The sequence below is a fragment of the Vipera berus genome (genome assembly GCF_964194415.1).
Source record: "Vipera berus genome assembly, chromosome: 5".
In the NCBI taxonomy this organism is placed as follows: domain Eukaryota; kingdom Metazoa; phylum Chordata; class Lepidosauria; order Squamata; family Viperidae; genus Vipera; species Vipera berus.
Genome location: NC_138207.1, coordinates 24644019 through 24661527, shown reverse-complemented (window position 1 = coordinate 24661527; position 17509 = coordinate 24644019). Strand labels below are relative to the sequence as shown.

The 17509-nt window shown below is 42.2% G+C and overlaps 1 protein-coding gene across 2 annotated transcripts; it reads right to left on the bottom strand.

Moving 5' to 3' along the window:
- Positions 1 to 1141: 1141 nt before the first annotated feature.
- On the bottom strand, positions 1142 to 17136 carry LOC308669363 (protein C3orf33). 2 transcript variants are annotated; one of them, XM_081330006.1, is made up of 5 exons: positions 17014 to 17136; positions 10303 to 10362; positions 7798 to 7951; positions 3621 to 3781; positions 1142 to 2734 (listed from the first exon to the last, which is right to left on the bottom strand). In XM_081330006.1, the coding sequence occupies exons 1-5, from the start codon at positions 17095 to 17097 to the stop codon at positions 2468 to 2470; spliced, it is 726 nt and encodes a 241-aa protein (XP_081186132.1). In that variant the 5' UTR covers positions 17098 to 17136; the 3' UTR covers positions 1142 to 2467. The 2 variants fall into 2 exon arrangements, with proteins under 2 accessions (XP_081186132.1, XP_081186133.1); XM_081330007.1 differs by lacking the exon at positions 10303 to 10362 and having other exon boundaries at positions 17014 to 17131.
- Between the last annotated feature and the right edge of the window lie 373 nt (positions 17137 to 17509).

The window sequence follows — 17509 nt, the reverse complement described above, 5'->3', positions numbered from 1 at the left end:
GGATTTTAATACTCATAAGATCTCTTTAAGTCATCATTCAGATCTGAAAAGTGTTTTTTAACTGAATAACACACTTTAAACTCATATTATGAGAAGAATCGAAATAACCTTATCCCTAAAGACCAGGGCTTTTTGTCATAGAACGCTCAGAACGGAGTTCCAGCACCTTTTTTGGATGAAACCTTGTAGGGTAGGCAAAGCGGGTTGTACAACATGTGTGAGTTCCGGCAACTTTTTCTTTTACAAAAAAAGCACTGCTAAAGACAATGCAAAATGCATTGGGCATATTATACCCAAGAAAGCCACTCAGGTATAGTGGTTAACAGGAGATTGTGAGTTTTAGTCCCGCCCCAAGCACAAAGCCAGCTGGGTGACCTCGAAATAGTCACTCTCTCTAGTCTCAGTGACTGGAGAATGACTGGCCCCAAATGTCACCTAACTGGCTCTCATGCCTAAGACAGGACTAGAACTCACGACCTCTCATTTTCTAGCCTGGTGCCTTTAACCACTAGAGCAAACTGATTGAGCACATATTCCTTAAGCAAAGTTCGTTGAATAAGCCACAAGCTAACTTTACATACTGCATTAAACTATCAAACAGTTCATAACCCGCAAATGTCTATTTTTATACAAAACTAGCTAACCCTACTTTATTTGAACGGGACGCGGTGGCTCAGTGGGTTAGGATGCTGAGCTTGTTGATCAGAAGGTCAGCAGTTTGGCAGGTCGAATCCTGAGTGCCGCATAACAGTGAGTGCCTGTTACTCATCCCAGCTTCTGCCAACCTAGCAGTTCGAAAGCACGTAAAAATGCAAGTAGAAAAATAGGGACCACTACGGTGGGAAGGTAGCAGCGTTCCGTGCGCCTTTGGCGTCTAGTCATGCCGGCCACATGACCATGGAGACGTCCTCAGACAAGCGCTGGCTCTTCGGCTTTGAAACGGAGATGAGCACCGGCCCCTAGAGTCGGAAATGACTAGCACGCATGTGCAGGGGAACCTTTACCTTTACCTTTACTTTATTTAACTTGGGAGTGTGAATGCAGGCAGAGTTGTCTTTCTACCTATATCTAAATTATTATGTAAATAGATAAAGTTACAAAAAATAAATATTAGAGGAACTAAAGAACTGTTTTTCAGATATTGATATTTAAGGAATACATATTGCTTTGCATTGAACTGATTTTAAGACAATACAGATCAGCAAGAAACAAATATTTCTGTAAGATTTAATTCTCAATGTAGCTATATTCTCTATATTTATTACCTACATTGGCAAGATCATTCAAAATGTTGTCAAGTGGCTAGTCAAGCATATAAACAAGTGGTTCAGAACACAAATACATAATGTTCCACCAAAGTAATCTATTCATGTGCTCACATCTTATGATCAGGTCAATTAATCTTTACATTCAAACCAACGCAAACTTGCCTTGAGCGCAAGTCCATAACTTCAATGTCACTTCCTTATCCGTCCCTTAAAATGTTAGAAGGTCTATAAAACATTAGCAGTAATACTGACTCTTAAACATATTGGTCTCTCTGAAATTAGCTATTCTCTTTGATAAACAATTATAGAGGCAGTTCCATTTAATTCTTCCATGTAGCATCACAAAGTAAACAGAAACAAACAGAAAAAAAGGAAAGAAGCCACATGGACACAGACCACAGAGAGCTTACACCATGTACAGATAAGATACTTTGGCTGGCATAATTTCTATTTTTTCTGAAAGAAACTTGGTATAGTTATAGGAGCAGCCAACCAAGAACTGCAATTGCTACACTTTGATATTTATAGAATAGGGGTAGTATCTTGATATCCATTAAGAACCACCTCTAGGACAGACAGCACAAAACCCACAATGTTTATGGGGCTAAGTTACATAATTATCAGCTAATCATCTTCAACCAGTGCCAGTATGAACCTAAATCAGACTATTGTCGCAAGAGCATTAAATAATGCTGCTGTCATATGAAGCTCGAAAGCAGTCTCCCAAACGAAGCCAAATTCAGCATCTAGTAACACGTATAAGTCACACGTATAAAGTTGCCAAAGATCAGACATCAGCATTATGGCTGCCTTATCGTGAAAAAGCTGAGTAATATTTTGCACAAAATTTAATAGGGGGAGAACATTCCTTGTTTTTCCCTTTTGCCATGATGTTTCACACAATCTTTGTAAAATACATCAGCAGTATTTCCATATTTCCTTTATATTCACATTATATTTTGTGCTTTCTTCCTCTGAGATAGTAAGGTAGCCTAAAGAGGGTTTTTCAGTATGAAAAAGCTTAGATTAAAACTTTTAACAATAATTACGTGTATTGAATAAAGCACATGTTCTTAAGATATAGGTATCGGATGTTTTCATCTTCTTAAGAGCTTAGTTACTTCATTTTCACAGGAACTAACATAATGCTGCTCCCTGCTCCATCTAGGGGGTCCTCCAAGCAAAAAGGCTTGTTGTTTTCACAGCCGGATTCTCAACCATGTTGCAAACTGCTTTAATTTTTGGATAAATTTATAATTGCTTATGTGTTCTTTGAGCTTTTCAATGAATGTCTCTTCTTTCCAGATTCCTTTCTTTTTTTTCACAGCTTTCATTTCTGCTTGAAGTAGCCTCTTGTGAAGCTTCCAGTATATCCGGGATTCATGAGCCAACCCTTCAATACAAACTGTCTTGCCAAGCCCCTGTCGCAAGATCTCTTCATTTAGACAAATACTGGAAAATCTCCCCTGTTCAAAAAAGACATTAAAGTTTTGCATAAGACATATAATTAACATATTATTACATACTGTGTCCATTCCAGTGAGGAACAAGCATTAAAGCTGAATTCCTCAAGTGACATGAGCAGCCATATCAATTTTCTTAAGTAATGCCATCCATGTCCAACCTGAATACAGGTAATCCTTGACTTACAACCATTTGTTTAGTAACCATTCAGTTACAACGACAGTGAAGAGTGACTTATAACAGTCCTTGCACTTGCAACCTTCAAAATATCCCTATGGTCACATGATCAACATTTGGGCACTTGGCAACCAGCAACACAGTTGAAGAATCCTGGGATCATGTGAACTTCCCAGCCGGCCTCCCACAAGCTAAGTCAGTAAGGAAAGCTGGATTGGCTTAATGACTGCACGATTCATTTAATAACTGACGTGATTCACTTAACAACTATAGCAAAAAAGATTGTAAATTGGATATGACTCACTTAACAAACACTTATGTTTAATAACAGAGATTATGGTCCCAACTGTGGTTGTAAGTTGAAAACTACCTTTACTTCTGGATGCACTGGGGCTACTATTTCTAGATTCACAACTTTTGGCTATGTTGGTTGGGAATTCCAGGGAACTGCACTCCTAAGCAATAAAGTCTCCCTACACACCAACCTCTGCTCTCTCCAACTCCAATACAATAAATAGTTTGCCAAATGTTTGTCTAGGCTCTGCTTAACAGTTACCCAGCATCTCTGAATCCAGAATTGACGCAGGACTTTGCTGTAAGTTTTTACTTGGGAGTAAAATTTATGATCTCAGCATAAATTATTTTACATTAAGCACTCTTTATTGTTTGCACTCATGGAAGCTCTTCTATTCACTCTGAACATTTACTTACCTTATTTACAATTACAAAGCAATCAAGTGCTGATTCTTTTCTGCCCAAAAGCTGGAACCAAATCATTTGTGAAGGTTTCATTTCTTCTTTTAGCCAGATTACACCATCAGATGTTAAGTCCACACCGGCAAGCCTGACAAGCAACAAACCATTTGAATGCCCTAAAATGATATACATGCATTGTTGTTTTATTACAACATTAGTAAAAAAAAACACCTCATTTAGGTCATTGATGTAAGCAATTAAAGGGGAAGTAAACTAAAATTTTGTTCTCCAAGATTTAAATGAACGTTTCCACAGGCAAAGTTAATGTTCTTATTGTTAGAGCTGTTAATGTTTTCTATGACTGAAGAAAGCTAAAACCTATTTTAGAAATCAACAACCCAAAATTGACTATTCCATGTACGGAACAACTACAATGCACTGAACAATTTGCATAGCTCTCTTCTTTTTTAAATCTTGGAATGACAGAAATAACAAAGAACTGCTTCAATACCAGCTTTGAATTCATAGTGTGGTGTTGATGATGACTGAAAGGAATTATAAATACCTACTTCAAATGATACGACATTAAGTGAGTATAGAAAGTGTTAATGTGCATTTATGTAAACTGAAATCGATTCAGGTAATCTATAAAGCAGATCTGAAAGATATAGGCTTTGTATTTTTAATATTAGTTTTTATTCATTTAAGAACATTTTGTATATGTCGTTTCAATTGCTGTTAGTATAAAAATGCAGAATAAAAATAAGTTTTTGTTTCTCGAAGCAAGAAAATATTGAAGAGATTTTATTTGATTCAAAACTTGCCCTTCAGCTCTGGTGAGCACTCGACACAGCTAACAAAACATAAAATAAAACAGAACTTTAAATTCACAATAAAATAAACATTAACACTGTCTAACAAGTCTAGCAACCTCCCCCGCCCCCACTTCACATCTTTATCTATTTCCTAAACACTTAAAAAGCAAGAAGCAAATGCAACTTTCCCTTCCCAGACACCCGAAATCTGAGCCTCTGACAGTGAAGGCTTCTTCAAAAGGACCTTGCCTGCTAATCTTAACAACTTGACAAGCGTAACAAAATGGGCAGTTCTTAAATTCATACTCTAAACCGTTTAAGCCTTCAAAAGTCAATACCAGGATTTTAAACTGTCTCCAGGAAACATCTGGCAAATAGCACAGATTGTTAGTGCAGACATAATACGCCCCATTTAACAATCTAGCTGATATATTTTACCTAACTACAACTGCTGCACATTTCCATGTCATGGAAAATTTGTTGGTTGTCCCATCATGGGATTATAGGTAGTCCCACCTTGAATTCAGGTAGACCAGACCATGAATCAACTGCACAGGAAGATTAAAGATACTTTGTTGAGGGGCTATATCTAGACCGGGATGCCTTATGTACGGTCACTCACGCGCTTGTGACCTCTCATCTGGACTACTGCAACGCTCTCTACATGGGGCTGCCCTTGAGGACCACTCGGAGGCTCCAACCAGTACAGAATGCAGCCGCGAGAGTTGTGTTGGGAGTCTCCCGATACTCCCACGTTACACCTCTGCTCCGTGAGCTGCATTGGTTACCAGTTGTCTTCCGGGTGAGATTCAAGGTACTGGTAATGGTGTTTAAGGCCCTACATGGCATGGGTCCGGAGTACCTTAGGGAGCACCTGCTGCCGGCATCAACTTCCCTCCGCCCTGTGCGCTCCCACAGAGAGGGCCTCCTCAGGGTGCCACCGATCAGAGAATGTCGATTGATGGCCCCCAGGGGGAGGTCCTTCTCTGTGGGCACCCCGGAGCTATGGAATCGGTTGCCGGTTGAGCTCCGGATGGCGCCCGACCTTCACTCCTTCCGTCGCGATCTGAAGACACTCTTATTTGAACAAGCCGGCCTGGCCTGATGGGGGATGGGTTGGGTTTTTATTGTCATTTTTAATATATGTATTTACTGTTTTTAGTTGGGCATATGTTTAATTCTTTTTAACTTTTGTATTTTTGTATTTTTTATATATCTGCCCTGTTCACCGCCCTGAGTCCTTCGGGAGAAGGGCGGTATATAAATAAATTATTATATATTATTATTATTATTATTATTATTATTATTATTATTATTATTATTATTATTATTATTATTATTATTATTATTATTAATTATTATAACAGAATCTTGCAAGTTTATTTGTGCAGTACCTCTTCCTCCTTCTTACAATCCAATGGCATAGGTAAGCCCCTTATTTTGGACTTTCTACTTGTTTTGGACTTAAATCATATTTTTTCCTTGTTGCTTTGATAGCAGATCCGGCCTGTCTCTGTCAAGGTCATTTTCCTTAGTTTCTATAGGAGTAGACTGCAGTAGTCAACATGGATGTAGTCAAGGCATGAAATAATCACTACAAAAACTGATGAGTCTGGGAAAGGGATGTAGTTGGCATGCCACATATAATTGTACAAAGGCATTTTTCATAACAGCCACTGCCACCAATTCCAGTGACAGCTAAAAAATACAGAGTATTCCAAGATTATGAATATACTCTTTAGTCTACTCCATTCAAAATAGTCTGAACCTTAATCTCTGCCTCCAGTTTTTGATTTTAACAGTACCCATAGTCTCTGTTTAACCATTTTCTTACCCAATACAATATGGTACTTCAATAGCATTCAAGGCTTTGTGATGTACTGTAGCAGGGTAGTGTGTTTTGACTAGGACTGAACGAGCCGTGGGAATTCCCTATGTGAGTTTGAACCAGTTGCATTCTCTCAGTCCAATCAATCTCACATGGCTACTGTTGTGGGGATAAAATGAAAGAAGATTCTAAAACCTTGAGTTTTAGAGTAAAGGTAGGTTAGAAACTTCCTAAATAATTTCTTCTGGAGTAAAAACCTAGCAAAATAAGCAAACACATTATTTTTCTTGCAATTTTATCTCATGTTTTTCCTCCAGAAAGTATGCTTCCATTTTACCTTCATACAGGTAGTCCTCATTTACTGACAATAATTGGGACCGGCAATTTGGTCATTAAGCAAAGTGGTCACTAAGTGAAATTGCGACTGTGCTTACGACCTTCAGCTTTCCTTTGCTTTACAGACCTGCCAGTGTAAATATAAGCACTGGTCATAAAGTTACTTTTTCATCACTATCCTAAGTGCAAACGGTTGCTAAGTGAGGTAGTCACTAGTCATTGTGGGATTTCAGGCTGAAAGACATTGTCTCATTTGACTCAAGTCATCCACATGGCTGAAGAGTACATGAACATGCCTATCTTCATTCCCAGTCCAACGCTCCATCAGTGGTTTTAGTGTTTTGAAGAACAGTTAGAGCTTCCACTGCCCCATTATGTAACACCCCTTAACTTAAACACCAAAGGGCTAGGAGAAAGTGCCACCTTGGGGAAAAGATGGAGTTCCTTTAAGAGGCAGTGAGGATTCTTATGCCACATCCAAAACATTCTTGCCCACTTTGAATCTGAATATTGCAGAACTTTAATCAACATACAAGTACACGGTAAAATGTTGCATATGTTTTTCATATGAGTTTTCTAATGGTGGCCACTCAGTCATGTTTAATATCCCTTAAATTCAAACCTATTAACAACTTTAACTTTGCCACTATGACGTTACCCATCTTACTTGCGGAAGAACAGGGTAGAACAACAGCTAATGACCCTCTTTTACCGGTCTACCATAGAGAGCGTCCTCTCGTATGGTATTGTGGTTTGGTATGCTGGTCTGACAGCCGCGGATAGGAAAGTATTGCAGAGGGTAGTGAGCACAGCACAAGACATTGTGGGCTGTTCCCTGACACCACTGGATGACATCGCCAGGGCTCGTTGCCTTGGAAGAGTGAGGAAGATTCTCAGGGATGACTCACACCCTGGACGGTATCTCTTTACTCTCCTACCATCCGGTAGGAGATATAGGAATATAGCCAGCCGTACCAACAGGCTGAAAAATAGCTTTTATCCGTGGGCTGTTAGGCTTTTAAATGGGACATAATCTTATGCAGAATTGACTTGGGAGGCCGGTGTGTGGTGTAGTTGGTTCACATAGTGTGGTGGGATGGAGGGTTTGTTGTTGTTTGTTTGTTGTGTTGGGGGGAGAGAGCACAGGGGGAGGCTCAGCTAATCTCAATGTACACATGTTGTACTTTGACAATAAAGGTTTATTATTACTTACATCTTTTCTGTAGAGAAGAAATGATTGGGAGGGTAATAGGTACATGTTCAATTTCTAATCCTTGCTCAGTTATTCGACGTAATTGTCCACGTAGTTTAACATTCTTCTCTATAAATTCCGGAGGTATTTCCAAAGCATTTGTGAATTTGGCTGTCTATTCATAAGAAAAAAGAATATAAGCAGTGCTTACACGAATATTATAAGAATATAAATACAGGTATAGGTAGTCCTCGACTTACAACAGTTCATTTAGTGACCATTCAAACAACAGCACTGAAAAAAATGATTTATGACTGTTTTTCACACTTACGACTGTTGCAGCATCCCCATGGTAACATGATCGAAATTCAGATGCAGGGCAACTGGTTCATATTTATGATGGTTGCAGTGTCCTGGGGTCATGTGATCAGTTTTTGTGACCTTCTGAGAAGCAAATTCAATGGGAAAGCCAGTTTCACTTAGCAACCGGGTTACTAATGATTCACTTAACAACAGTGGCAAGAAAAGTCATAAAATGGGGCAAAACTCACTTAACAAATGTTTCACTTAGCAACATAAACTTTGGACTCAATTGTGGTCATAAGTCAAGGATTACCTGTATTTGGTCTAGTGGTTCACACAGAAGGCTAGAAACCAGGAGACTGGGAATTCTAGTTCTGCCCTAGGCAAGAAAACTTGGCTGGGTGATTTTGGGCCACTCAATCACTTTCAGCCCTACTCAGTTCACAAGGTTGTTGTTTTGAGAAGAAGGAAGATGTAATATGTATGTTCTCACTCTGAGTTATTTATGAAAATAAAGGCAGCATAAAAACACTCAATGCATTATATATTTATTCCTTTATAAAATTAAATATGTAATTATACAACATATATTTTATATATTTGAATACACACAATAAATGCAAAATTATTAGTAGTTTAACTTTGTGAAAAAATTCAGTATATACCCATTGTATTATAAAAAGCTCCTTTTATTACTAATTCTCACTCTATAAAGTGCTATGAAAGATACTTTAAGCATTTTTTTATCCAAATCAACACTGAGGTAAAATACAGTTTATACCCAAACAAAAACATGCTTTATAGAAAACCTATAAAACGTCACCCTAAATTTTACTTAATATAGAATATTTTCATACTTTATAGGGAAATAAACTTAGATTAGAGGGACGCGGTGGCTCAGTGGGTTAGGACGCTGAGCTTGTCGATCAGAAGGTCGGCAGTTTGGCGGGTCGAATCCCGAGTGCCGCATAACAGTGAACGCCTGTTACTCATCCCAGCTTCTGCCAACCTAGCAGTTCGAAAGCACGTAAAAATGCAAGTAGAAAAATAGGGACCACTACAGTGGGAAGGTAACAGTGTTCCGTGCGCCTTTGGCGTCTAGTCATGCCGGCCACATGACCACGGAGACGTCCTCGGACAAGCGCTGACTCTTCGGCTTTGAAACTGAGATGAGCCCCTAGACTCGGAAACGACTAGCACGCATGTGCGGGGGAACCTTTACCTTTACCATTAAACTTAGATTGCCTCTACATATATATTCAGTTGAAACCCTACTTTAAAAGAAGAACAAGAAGAAAGGAGTAGCTATGCAATTAGGATTTCCTCCCAGACTAGTCCTTGGGATATGCTATTCATATAACATCCCGCCACCCCTATTATATGAAGGTTAGAACACCAGGATTTAAATTATTTTTACACTGTCTCTCTTGTCCTCTTACAAGGTCTTGTCACCAACATAGAAGCCCTTGAAAGTAATGTGTGAAGGTCTGTAAATAAACTGAGCTACATATTTCCAAGAAATGTACTAGGTATGGCATTTCAAGGTCTAAAACCACAAGCATATTTTAAAATAAAAAATATTAAAATTGGGGAATATTTATGGCAAGAATTTTTTTATTATAAATTAAGACCCCCAAGTACACAGAAGCTTAGTTCAGTGTTCAATATGTACAGCACCAATACATTAAGGTTGTGATTACCCAGTATAAACTTCTGCAAATATTTAAGGGCTTTCTTTTCGTTCTTTTCTTACATTCATTAGTGAAAGACTTTGGCAAGCTTCTTACTTAGAAGAACCCATCAAATGGGAACATTAATGAAAAACCTCCATGCCCTATTTCAGTCAGCAACCTTCTGGAAAAGTCTTTCAGGAGATGACCTCCCAGCCCAAATGAATAAAGTGAGGTCCTTAAGACCTATAAATTATAGCAGTTGATAGTTTTAAAAATCCTGCCAAGGAAAGGTAAACAAGACTCAAAGCAATATAAATCTGCTTTCTATTTTGCTTTGAAAAGTCAGAACAGATAGTTCTCATTTAATGATAAGTAATAAAACTTTTTGGTATTTATTTGAAACGAAACAGGCTGCAATAAAACAAGACTTGGCTGCAAGTTGTACATGAACAAGCAGCATGCTCATTATTAACTTTTTGTTCCAGTTTATTGGAGACAACAGTATGTGCTTCCTAAAGTTAAATACCTTTATGCTCAAAATGTAACTTACCAATTTGATACTCTTTGCAAGTACAATCACTCCAGCTAATGCCAATCCAGTACTTATGTTCTAGGGGGGAAAAAACCATACACTTCAAAAGCATGTATTTCCATCTCATGGCATGAGACCTAAACATATTCTTTATCTCAGTCTTATGAATACAATCTACAAAATACTATATATGCATTTTTAATATCAATTGCTGCCTAAAATGGAATATATAATAATAGTCACAAATGTACCTAAGTTTTAAAAAACTAAGTCACAAAATCTCCAAACTTTGTAGGTTTATGATTATAATCCTTTATTAAATTAAAATGTTTCTACAAATTTGGAACTAGAGAACTCAGAGTGTGAAGAATTTCAGCTGAGAACAGGTGATCCCCGATTTACAAGAGTTCATTTAAAGATGGTTTGAAGTTACAAAGGCGCTGAAAGAACTTATGACTGTTTTTCACACTTACGACCCTTGCAGCATCCCCATGATCACGTGATCAAAATTGCATTTGGATGCTTGGCAACTCGTAAAATGGAGCAAAATTCTCTTAAGTGTCTCGCTTAGCAACAAAAATGTTGGGCACAATTGTGATTGTAAGTTGAAGACTACCTGTACTTAAGATCTGATGTGCAAAGGATGCTTTGAATTTGGAAATGCCTCTTTACTTGCTGTGTAATCTTGAGAAAAGAGTCTGCTGCTTTAAGTGTGCATATAACATACATTTCGTTGCATTTCATGCTCTAGAACAAGGGTCCCCAATCTCTGGGCCACAGACTGATACTGTGAACAGGCGAGTGAAACATCCCCCCCCCCCTTTGTCTGTGGAAAAATTATCTTCCATTAAACCAGATCTTCGTGCCAGAAAGGTTAGCGATCACTGTTCTAGAATATTTTAAAGATTGAACAAAGAACTTTATAGTTTTAAATACGGTAATAAAACACCACATTACATATTGTGAGCTACCCAAAAGCTTCAATCGGTGCAAAATGCAACTAGTAAACTATATGCAGCATGTTGTACACTTTGTGTTATGTTTTGTTTCCATTTTATAGAGTCCATTCAAATTATTGCTTGAAATCTTTAAAACCTTAAACTGTGTGGGACGAGGTATGCAACTGTTGCAGAATGAGAGATATATGGGCATCTGAATGGCACGTAGAAACTGCAAATTAGTGCATGATATCACAGCAAAAACTATATTTGATTCTATTTCATTTTATTTAAACTTAATATAGTTCCTCCTCTGTCAAATATTTCACTGTTAAAAATCACTATTTGAAAACACTCCTAGAGATGTAAGTGGTCATACACAAGGTTTTCAAGAGTTGTCTGCAATTTTGAGGATTCAGATTGTGTCCTCTGGCTTAAGGTCTGACTCTCCAAGGGATCACATAACTTGCAGAAAAGCCCTTTTGAAGATGCCGTCACTTGCAAAGGCTTGCTGCAAGCAAATAGAAAGTACCTTTTGTGTGTCACTTCCAAACTTTGAAATGTATTTCCCTCGGTATTGTAATTAATACTGTTTCCAACTATGGTACCCAATTCATGTTCTAAATTAACTGAACTTGGCTGACCTCAAAAAAGTTAAGTAGGGTTGGACTAGTTTAGTACTTGCATGGAAACTCTACACTGTAAATTAAATGAGGAAATTGAAAAAAATCACCCAAATTATAATGACAAACTGCTATACAAGTAATTTAATTTTAATTTAATTTATTAATATTTCTATACCGCCCTTCTCCCGAAGGACTCAGGGCGGTGTACAGGGCAAGAGTAAAATACAAAATTACAAAAGTTAAAAGTAATTAAATATATGCCCGTTAAAAGAACAATTAATACATAATAAATAACCCCAATAAAATAATAATAACCCCCCCAATCCCCCCTCAGGCCAGGCCGGCTTGTTCGAACAAGTATGTTTTTAGGTCGCGGCGGAAGGAGCGGAGATCGGGCGCCGTCCGGAGCTCAACTGGTAGCTGGTTCCATAATTCTGGGGCACCCACAGAGAAAGATCTCCCCCTGGGGGCCACCAATCTACATTCTCTGACCGGTGGCACCCTGAGGAGGCCCTCTCTGTGGGAACGCACAGGGCGGAGGGAAGTTGATGCCGGCAGCAGGTGTTCCCTAAGGTACTCCGGACCCCTGCCATGTAGGGCTTTAAACACCATTACTAGTACCTTGAATCTCACCCGGAAGACAACTGGCAACCAATGCAGCTCACGGAGCAGAGGTGTAACGTGGGAGCATCGGGAGACTCCCAACACAACTCTCGCGGCTGCATTCTGTACCAGTTGGAGCCTCCGGGTGGTCCTCAAGGGAAGCCCCATGTAGAGAGCGTTGCAGTAGTCCAGACGAGAGGTCACGAGCGCGTGAGTGACCGTGCATAAATCATCCCGGCTTAGATAGGGCCGCAACTGGCGCACCAGGCGAACCTGGGCGAAAGCCCCCCTAGTCACAGCCACCATGTGATCTTCCAAGGTGAGCCGTGAATCTAGGAGGACTCCCAAGTTGCGAGCCCTATCTACGGGGGGTAATAATTCACCCCCCATAGAAAGAGATGGAATATCCGAATAAACCCGGGATGAAGGTATGCAAAGCCACTCGGTCTTGTCGGGGTTGAGTTGAAGTCTGTTCCTCCCCATCCAGACCCGAACTGCCTCCAGGCAACGGGACATCACGTTGAGGGCATCACTGGGGTGGTTTGGGGTCGAAAGAAAAAGCTGGGTATCATCAGCATACTGATGATACCCAACTCCAAAGCCACGAATGATCTCACCCAGCGGTTTCATGTAGATGTTGAACAGGAGAGGCGAGAGGACCGACCCCTGAGGAACTCCACAAACGAGAGACCTCGCGGTCGACCTCTGCCCTCCTGTCAACACCGACTGCGAGCGTCCCTGGAGATAGGAGGAGACCGTGCCTCCCACTCCCAATCCCCTGAGACGCCGCAGCAGGATACCATGGTCGATGGTATCGAAAGCCGCTGAGAGGTCTAATAGGACTAGAACAGAGGAATGACCCCTGTCCCGAGCCCTCCAGAGATCATTCACCAGCGCGACCAATGCCGTCTCCGTGCTGTGCCCGGGCCTGAAACCCGATTGGTACGGGTCTAGATAATCCGCTTCATCCAGGACCAAAGGGAGCTGATGCGCCACCACACTCTCAACAACCTTCGCAAGAAAGCGAAGGTTGGAGACCGGACGAAAGTTGTTCAATACAGCTGGGTCCAAGGCAGGCTTCTTGAGGAGAGGCCTCACCACCGCCTCTTTCAAGACGGCAGGGAAGCTACCCTCACTCAAAGAAGCTGATATAACTGCTTGGAACCAGCTGCGTGTCCTCTCCCGGGCTGCATAAACCAGCCAGGAAGGGCACGGGTCCAATAAACATGTGGTGGAGCTCAGTCTCCCCATAATCCTGTCCACTTCCTCCGGAGTCACAGAATCAAACTCCTCCCAGGTGATATCGACAAGACCGCCCGTGTCCTGATCGCCAGACTCTGCCCAGTCAGAGTCCAGACCGATCCGAATCCGAGCGATTTTGTCCGACAGATAATTATTAAACTCCTCGGCACGACCCTGCAAGGGTTCCTCCCTCACCTCCTGATTAAGGAGGGAGCGAGTCACCCTAAACAGAGCGGCCGGGCGATTATCTGCGGACGCGATAAGGGTAGCGAAGTGATTAGACCTCGCCACCCTTATCGCAGCGAGATAAGACCTAATGTAGGTTCTTAGTCGCAATCGGTCGGATTCGGATCGGCTGGACCTCCAACCGCTCTCTAGGCCCCGTCTCCGACGCTTCATCTCCCGGAGCTCCGCGGAGAACCATGGAGCTCGACGGGATCTGCATCGGGTCAGGGGCCGCAAGGGTACAACTCGGTCAAGAGCCTCAGTGGCCGCCCTTTCCCAGGCTTCCACTAAGGCATCTGCCGAGCTATGAGTGGGGGAGGCAGGTGGGGACCCCAGTGCTGCCTGGAACCTCTCGGGATCCATTAAGCGTCTGGGGCGGTACCATCTAACTGGTTCCACACACCCACGGCGGGGGGTAGCAAAACGGAAGACCAGCCGCAGGAGATGATGATCGGTCCATGACAGGGGCATAATAATTGGAGAGCCCCCACCAAGATCATCTAACCACCATCCAGATAAGAAAACTAGGTCAAGGGTGTGGCCTCCCTCATGAGTCGGTCCTGAAATTACTTGCGTCAGGTCCATGGCCGTCATGGAAGCCATGAACTCCCGAGCCAACTCAGATGATCCTCCCAGAGATGGTAGATTGAAGTCCCCCAAAACTATAAGTTTCGGGAACTCAATCACCAACCCAGAGAGGACATCGAGAAGCTCGGGCAGGGCTGCTGCTGCGTGACTAGGCGAAAGGTACACCAGCAGCAAGCCCAACTGCGCACCAGGGCCGCATCTCAAAAAGAGAGACTCACACCCGACTATCTGAGGAACGGTGGCCTCCCGCGGGCACAAGGTCTCCCTCATAACAACAGCCACTCCCCCACCCCTACCCTGAGCCCGAGGCTGGTGTAGCACCCGGAAACCTGGTGGGCAAAGATCAACCAGAGGAATACCGCCCTCTGGGCCCAACCAAGTCTCCGTGATGCAAGCCAGGTCCGCCTGCTCACACTCGACCAAATCACGGACGAGAGGAGCTTTGTTAGCGACAGACCTGGCATTCAGATACACCAGCCGGAGCTCAGGAGGCTGCACATCCTCACTCCCGGGACCTCGGGGCGGAACAAGAGGGTCGGAGTGCCTCACCGCTTGCAAGCAGCGGAGAGGCCTTCCCTGAGATTGATACGGCCCTCTGTTCCTACACCTGCTGCCATTCCCTAACGTCGTGGGAATAGGTAATCCCACGACTTGCCCTGGAGCCCCGGAGGCAACCGACCCCCGCTCCTCCCCCCCGCGATCAATCCCGGACCTGGCCTGAACAACGGTTGTTGGACTACCCCCCATATCCGAACAACCAAAAGAAGATCCCACCCTCCTCCCTAACCTCCTAAAAAATTTAGCCAAAAAATTAACCAGGGGCCTCTTAGTTGATTTATATCGGAGGCCCCTACCCATGCCCAGCCATCTCTCAGGGTCCCAACAATCGGGCCCTTCATCAAGAGGAGGTGTAAAGAGTAAGGCGGGTCGCTCCCAGGATGGGGGGGCCCCCCTGAGGGCGAGCAAAACTGTGCTAGGATAAGTCAGACGCATGATGATTATTAAACAAGTCCGACAAAAAAGGCAGCAAGGCAGACAAGTAGTCCTTGACTTATGACCAAATTCAGACCAGAGTTTCTGTTGCTAAGCAAGGCTTATTAAGTGAGTTGTACTTGGTTTTATAACCTTTTTTGCCATGATTGTTATGCGAATCACTGCAGTTAAATGAAACAGGCAGTCATTAAGCAAATATACGGGCATCACTGTTTAATTACTTTTTAATAATTTTTAATTTTTGTATCTTGTTTTTATTATGTATTGCCCTGTTCACCGCCCTGAGTCCTCCGGGAGAAGGGCGGTATACAAATTAAATTAATAAATAAATAAATAAATAATAAATATGTCTTCCCTCACTGACTTTGTCAGAAGTTGGCTCAGAACTTTGCAAGTGTCCTGGGGTGATCCTTGGGTGCTTCAACCATCATAAATACAAGCCAGATGGCAAGCTTCTGAATTTTTTATCATGTGACCATGGGGATGCTGCAATGGTCATAAGTGCAACAACTGGTCATGTCACTTTTTTCAAGCCATTGTAACTTCAAAGAGTCACTAAATGAATAGTTGTAAGTTGAGGACTGCCTGTACTGTTGCTAAGAAAACTACAGGACTATGACCCTGAAGTCATCAGAAATTGAACCCATCTTGGTTAATGCCATTATTGTTACCTCATGTTTGTACACCAACTAGCTAACTTCTGCAACCTAAGATAAAAATTCTGTAAATCACACCATAATTTTGTTATTATAAAGAAAGACTTTTTCCAGCAATGAATTTGGAGACCTTTTAATAAACCTAATTTATATTGCTTTAAATGTTCAAGGTTCTTACACTAAGACTTCAGATAGTCTGAAAAATATAATGTTGCAATGCCTCAGCAGATGCAGTTTCTTTCCTTGAATCCAGTTTACGAATCTGATGCCTCCCAGAACTTTTCAACTACAACCTCCGTAATTTCTTTACCATTGGCCATGATTGCTGGGCCTTCTGCAAATGACAGTACATAATAAAACAATTCTGATCAATTAACAAGATCCTTCAAGATCATAAACTATCTGTACATCTTTGAAACGGTACATAATGCAACAAAGGAACCATTATTCCATTTAAGCCGTCTCCAGACACATTTTCCAGATGGAAATTATATTTACGTTATTCATATGAGGTTTGGGACACAGGACGTTTTCTTCTACGCAATTAAACTGTTCATTCAAAACCACAGACACGCACAGCTGTTTTCTTCTATCTCTAGAACATACGGTGTATAAACAAGACCCAGAGCGATAAAGCAGGTGCTAAGAGCCCACAACGGTTGTCATTTAGACCCAGAACTATCGGCCATTCCGACATGTCTCGCTTTACGGAATTTTAAGGCCGAGGCCGAAGGCTACAGGATACGAAAGAAAACGGCTCTGGCAGCCCCGCTTCCGTCCTCGGGAGGCGGCGCAGCACAGGCCGAACCAAGCACGACGAACCCTCCGCTTCGCCCCAGACCGATTCCCGGCGCGTACCCGGACGAGGGTGAGATGCGCGTCCGCCCACTCGGAAAGGCGCGCGACATAATTCGGCGGTTCTCCGCCCCGCTGCTCGGCCATGCTGCTCGCCTGCCGCCCAGTCGCTTCCTCTTGGCGCGGCACCCTCCGCAGCAGCGCCGCTTTCTGGAGCCTGGGAAGAGCTGCCTCCCTGCGAAAGCACCCGAAGGCCTTGTGGAGACGCAGCTGCAGATCCAGCGTCTCTTCTGCCGTTGGGTGGTGGAGGGCCTCCCGCAGTACGACAAGCCCTCCTGCCCGTGACCCTGAATCCAGCTGTCCCGAAGGCGCTTTTTGAAAAGGCAACTGGACTTGCTTTGCTTTTTTTTCCTTGAAGACGTTTCGCTTCCCGTCCAAGAAGCTTCATCATTTCTGCAAGATTTCAGTTTTTTAGAACTGAAGAAGCTTCTTAGAGGAGAAGCAAAACGTCTTCAAGGCAAAAAAAAGAAAGAAAGAAAGCCCAGTTGCCTTTTCAAAA

Bases quoted from the DNA above. Each gene is read 5' to 3' on its own strand.
- LOC308669363 (XM_081330006.1), bottom strand. From the start codon at position 17,097: ATGGCCGAGCAGCGGGGCGGAGAACCGCCGAATTATGTCGCGCGCCTT. The intron at 10,363-17,013 runs GTACGCGCCGGG...TTTCCCCCCTAG, and splicing joins CGCATCTCACCCTCGTCCGG to AACATAAGTACTGGATTGGC. The intron at 2,735-3,620 runs GTAAGTAAATGT...TTTTTTGAACAG, and splicing joins GCTTTGTAATTGTAAATAAG to GGGAGATTTTCCAGTATTTG.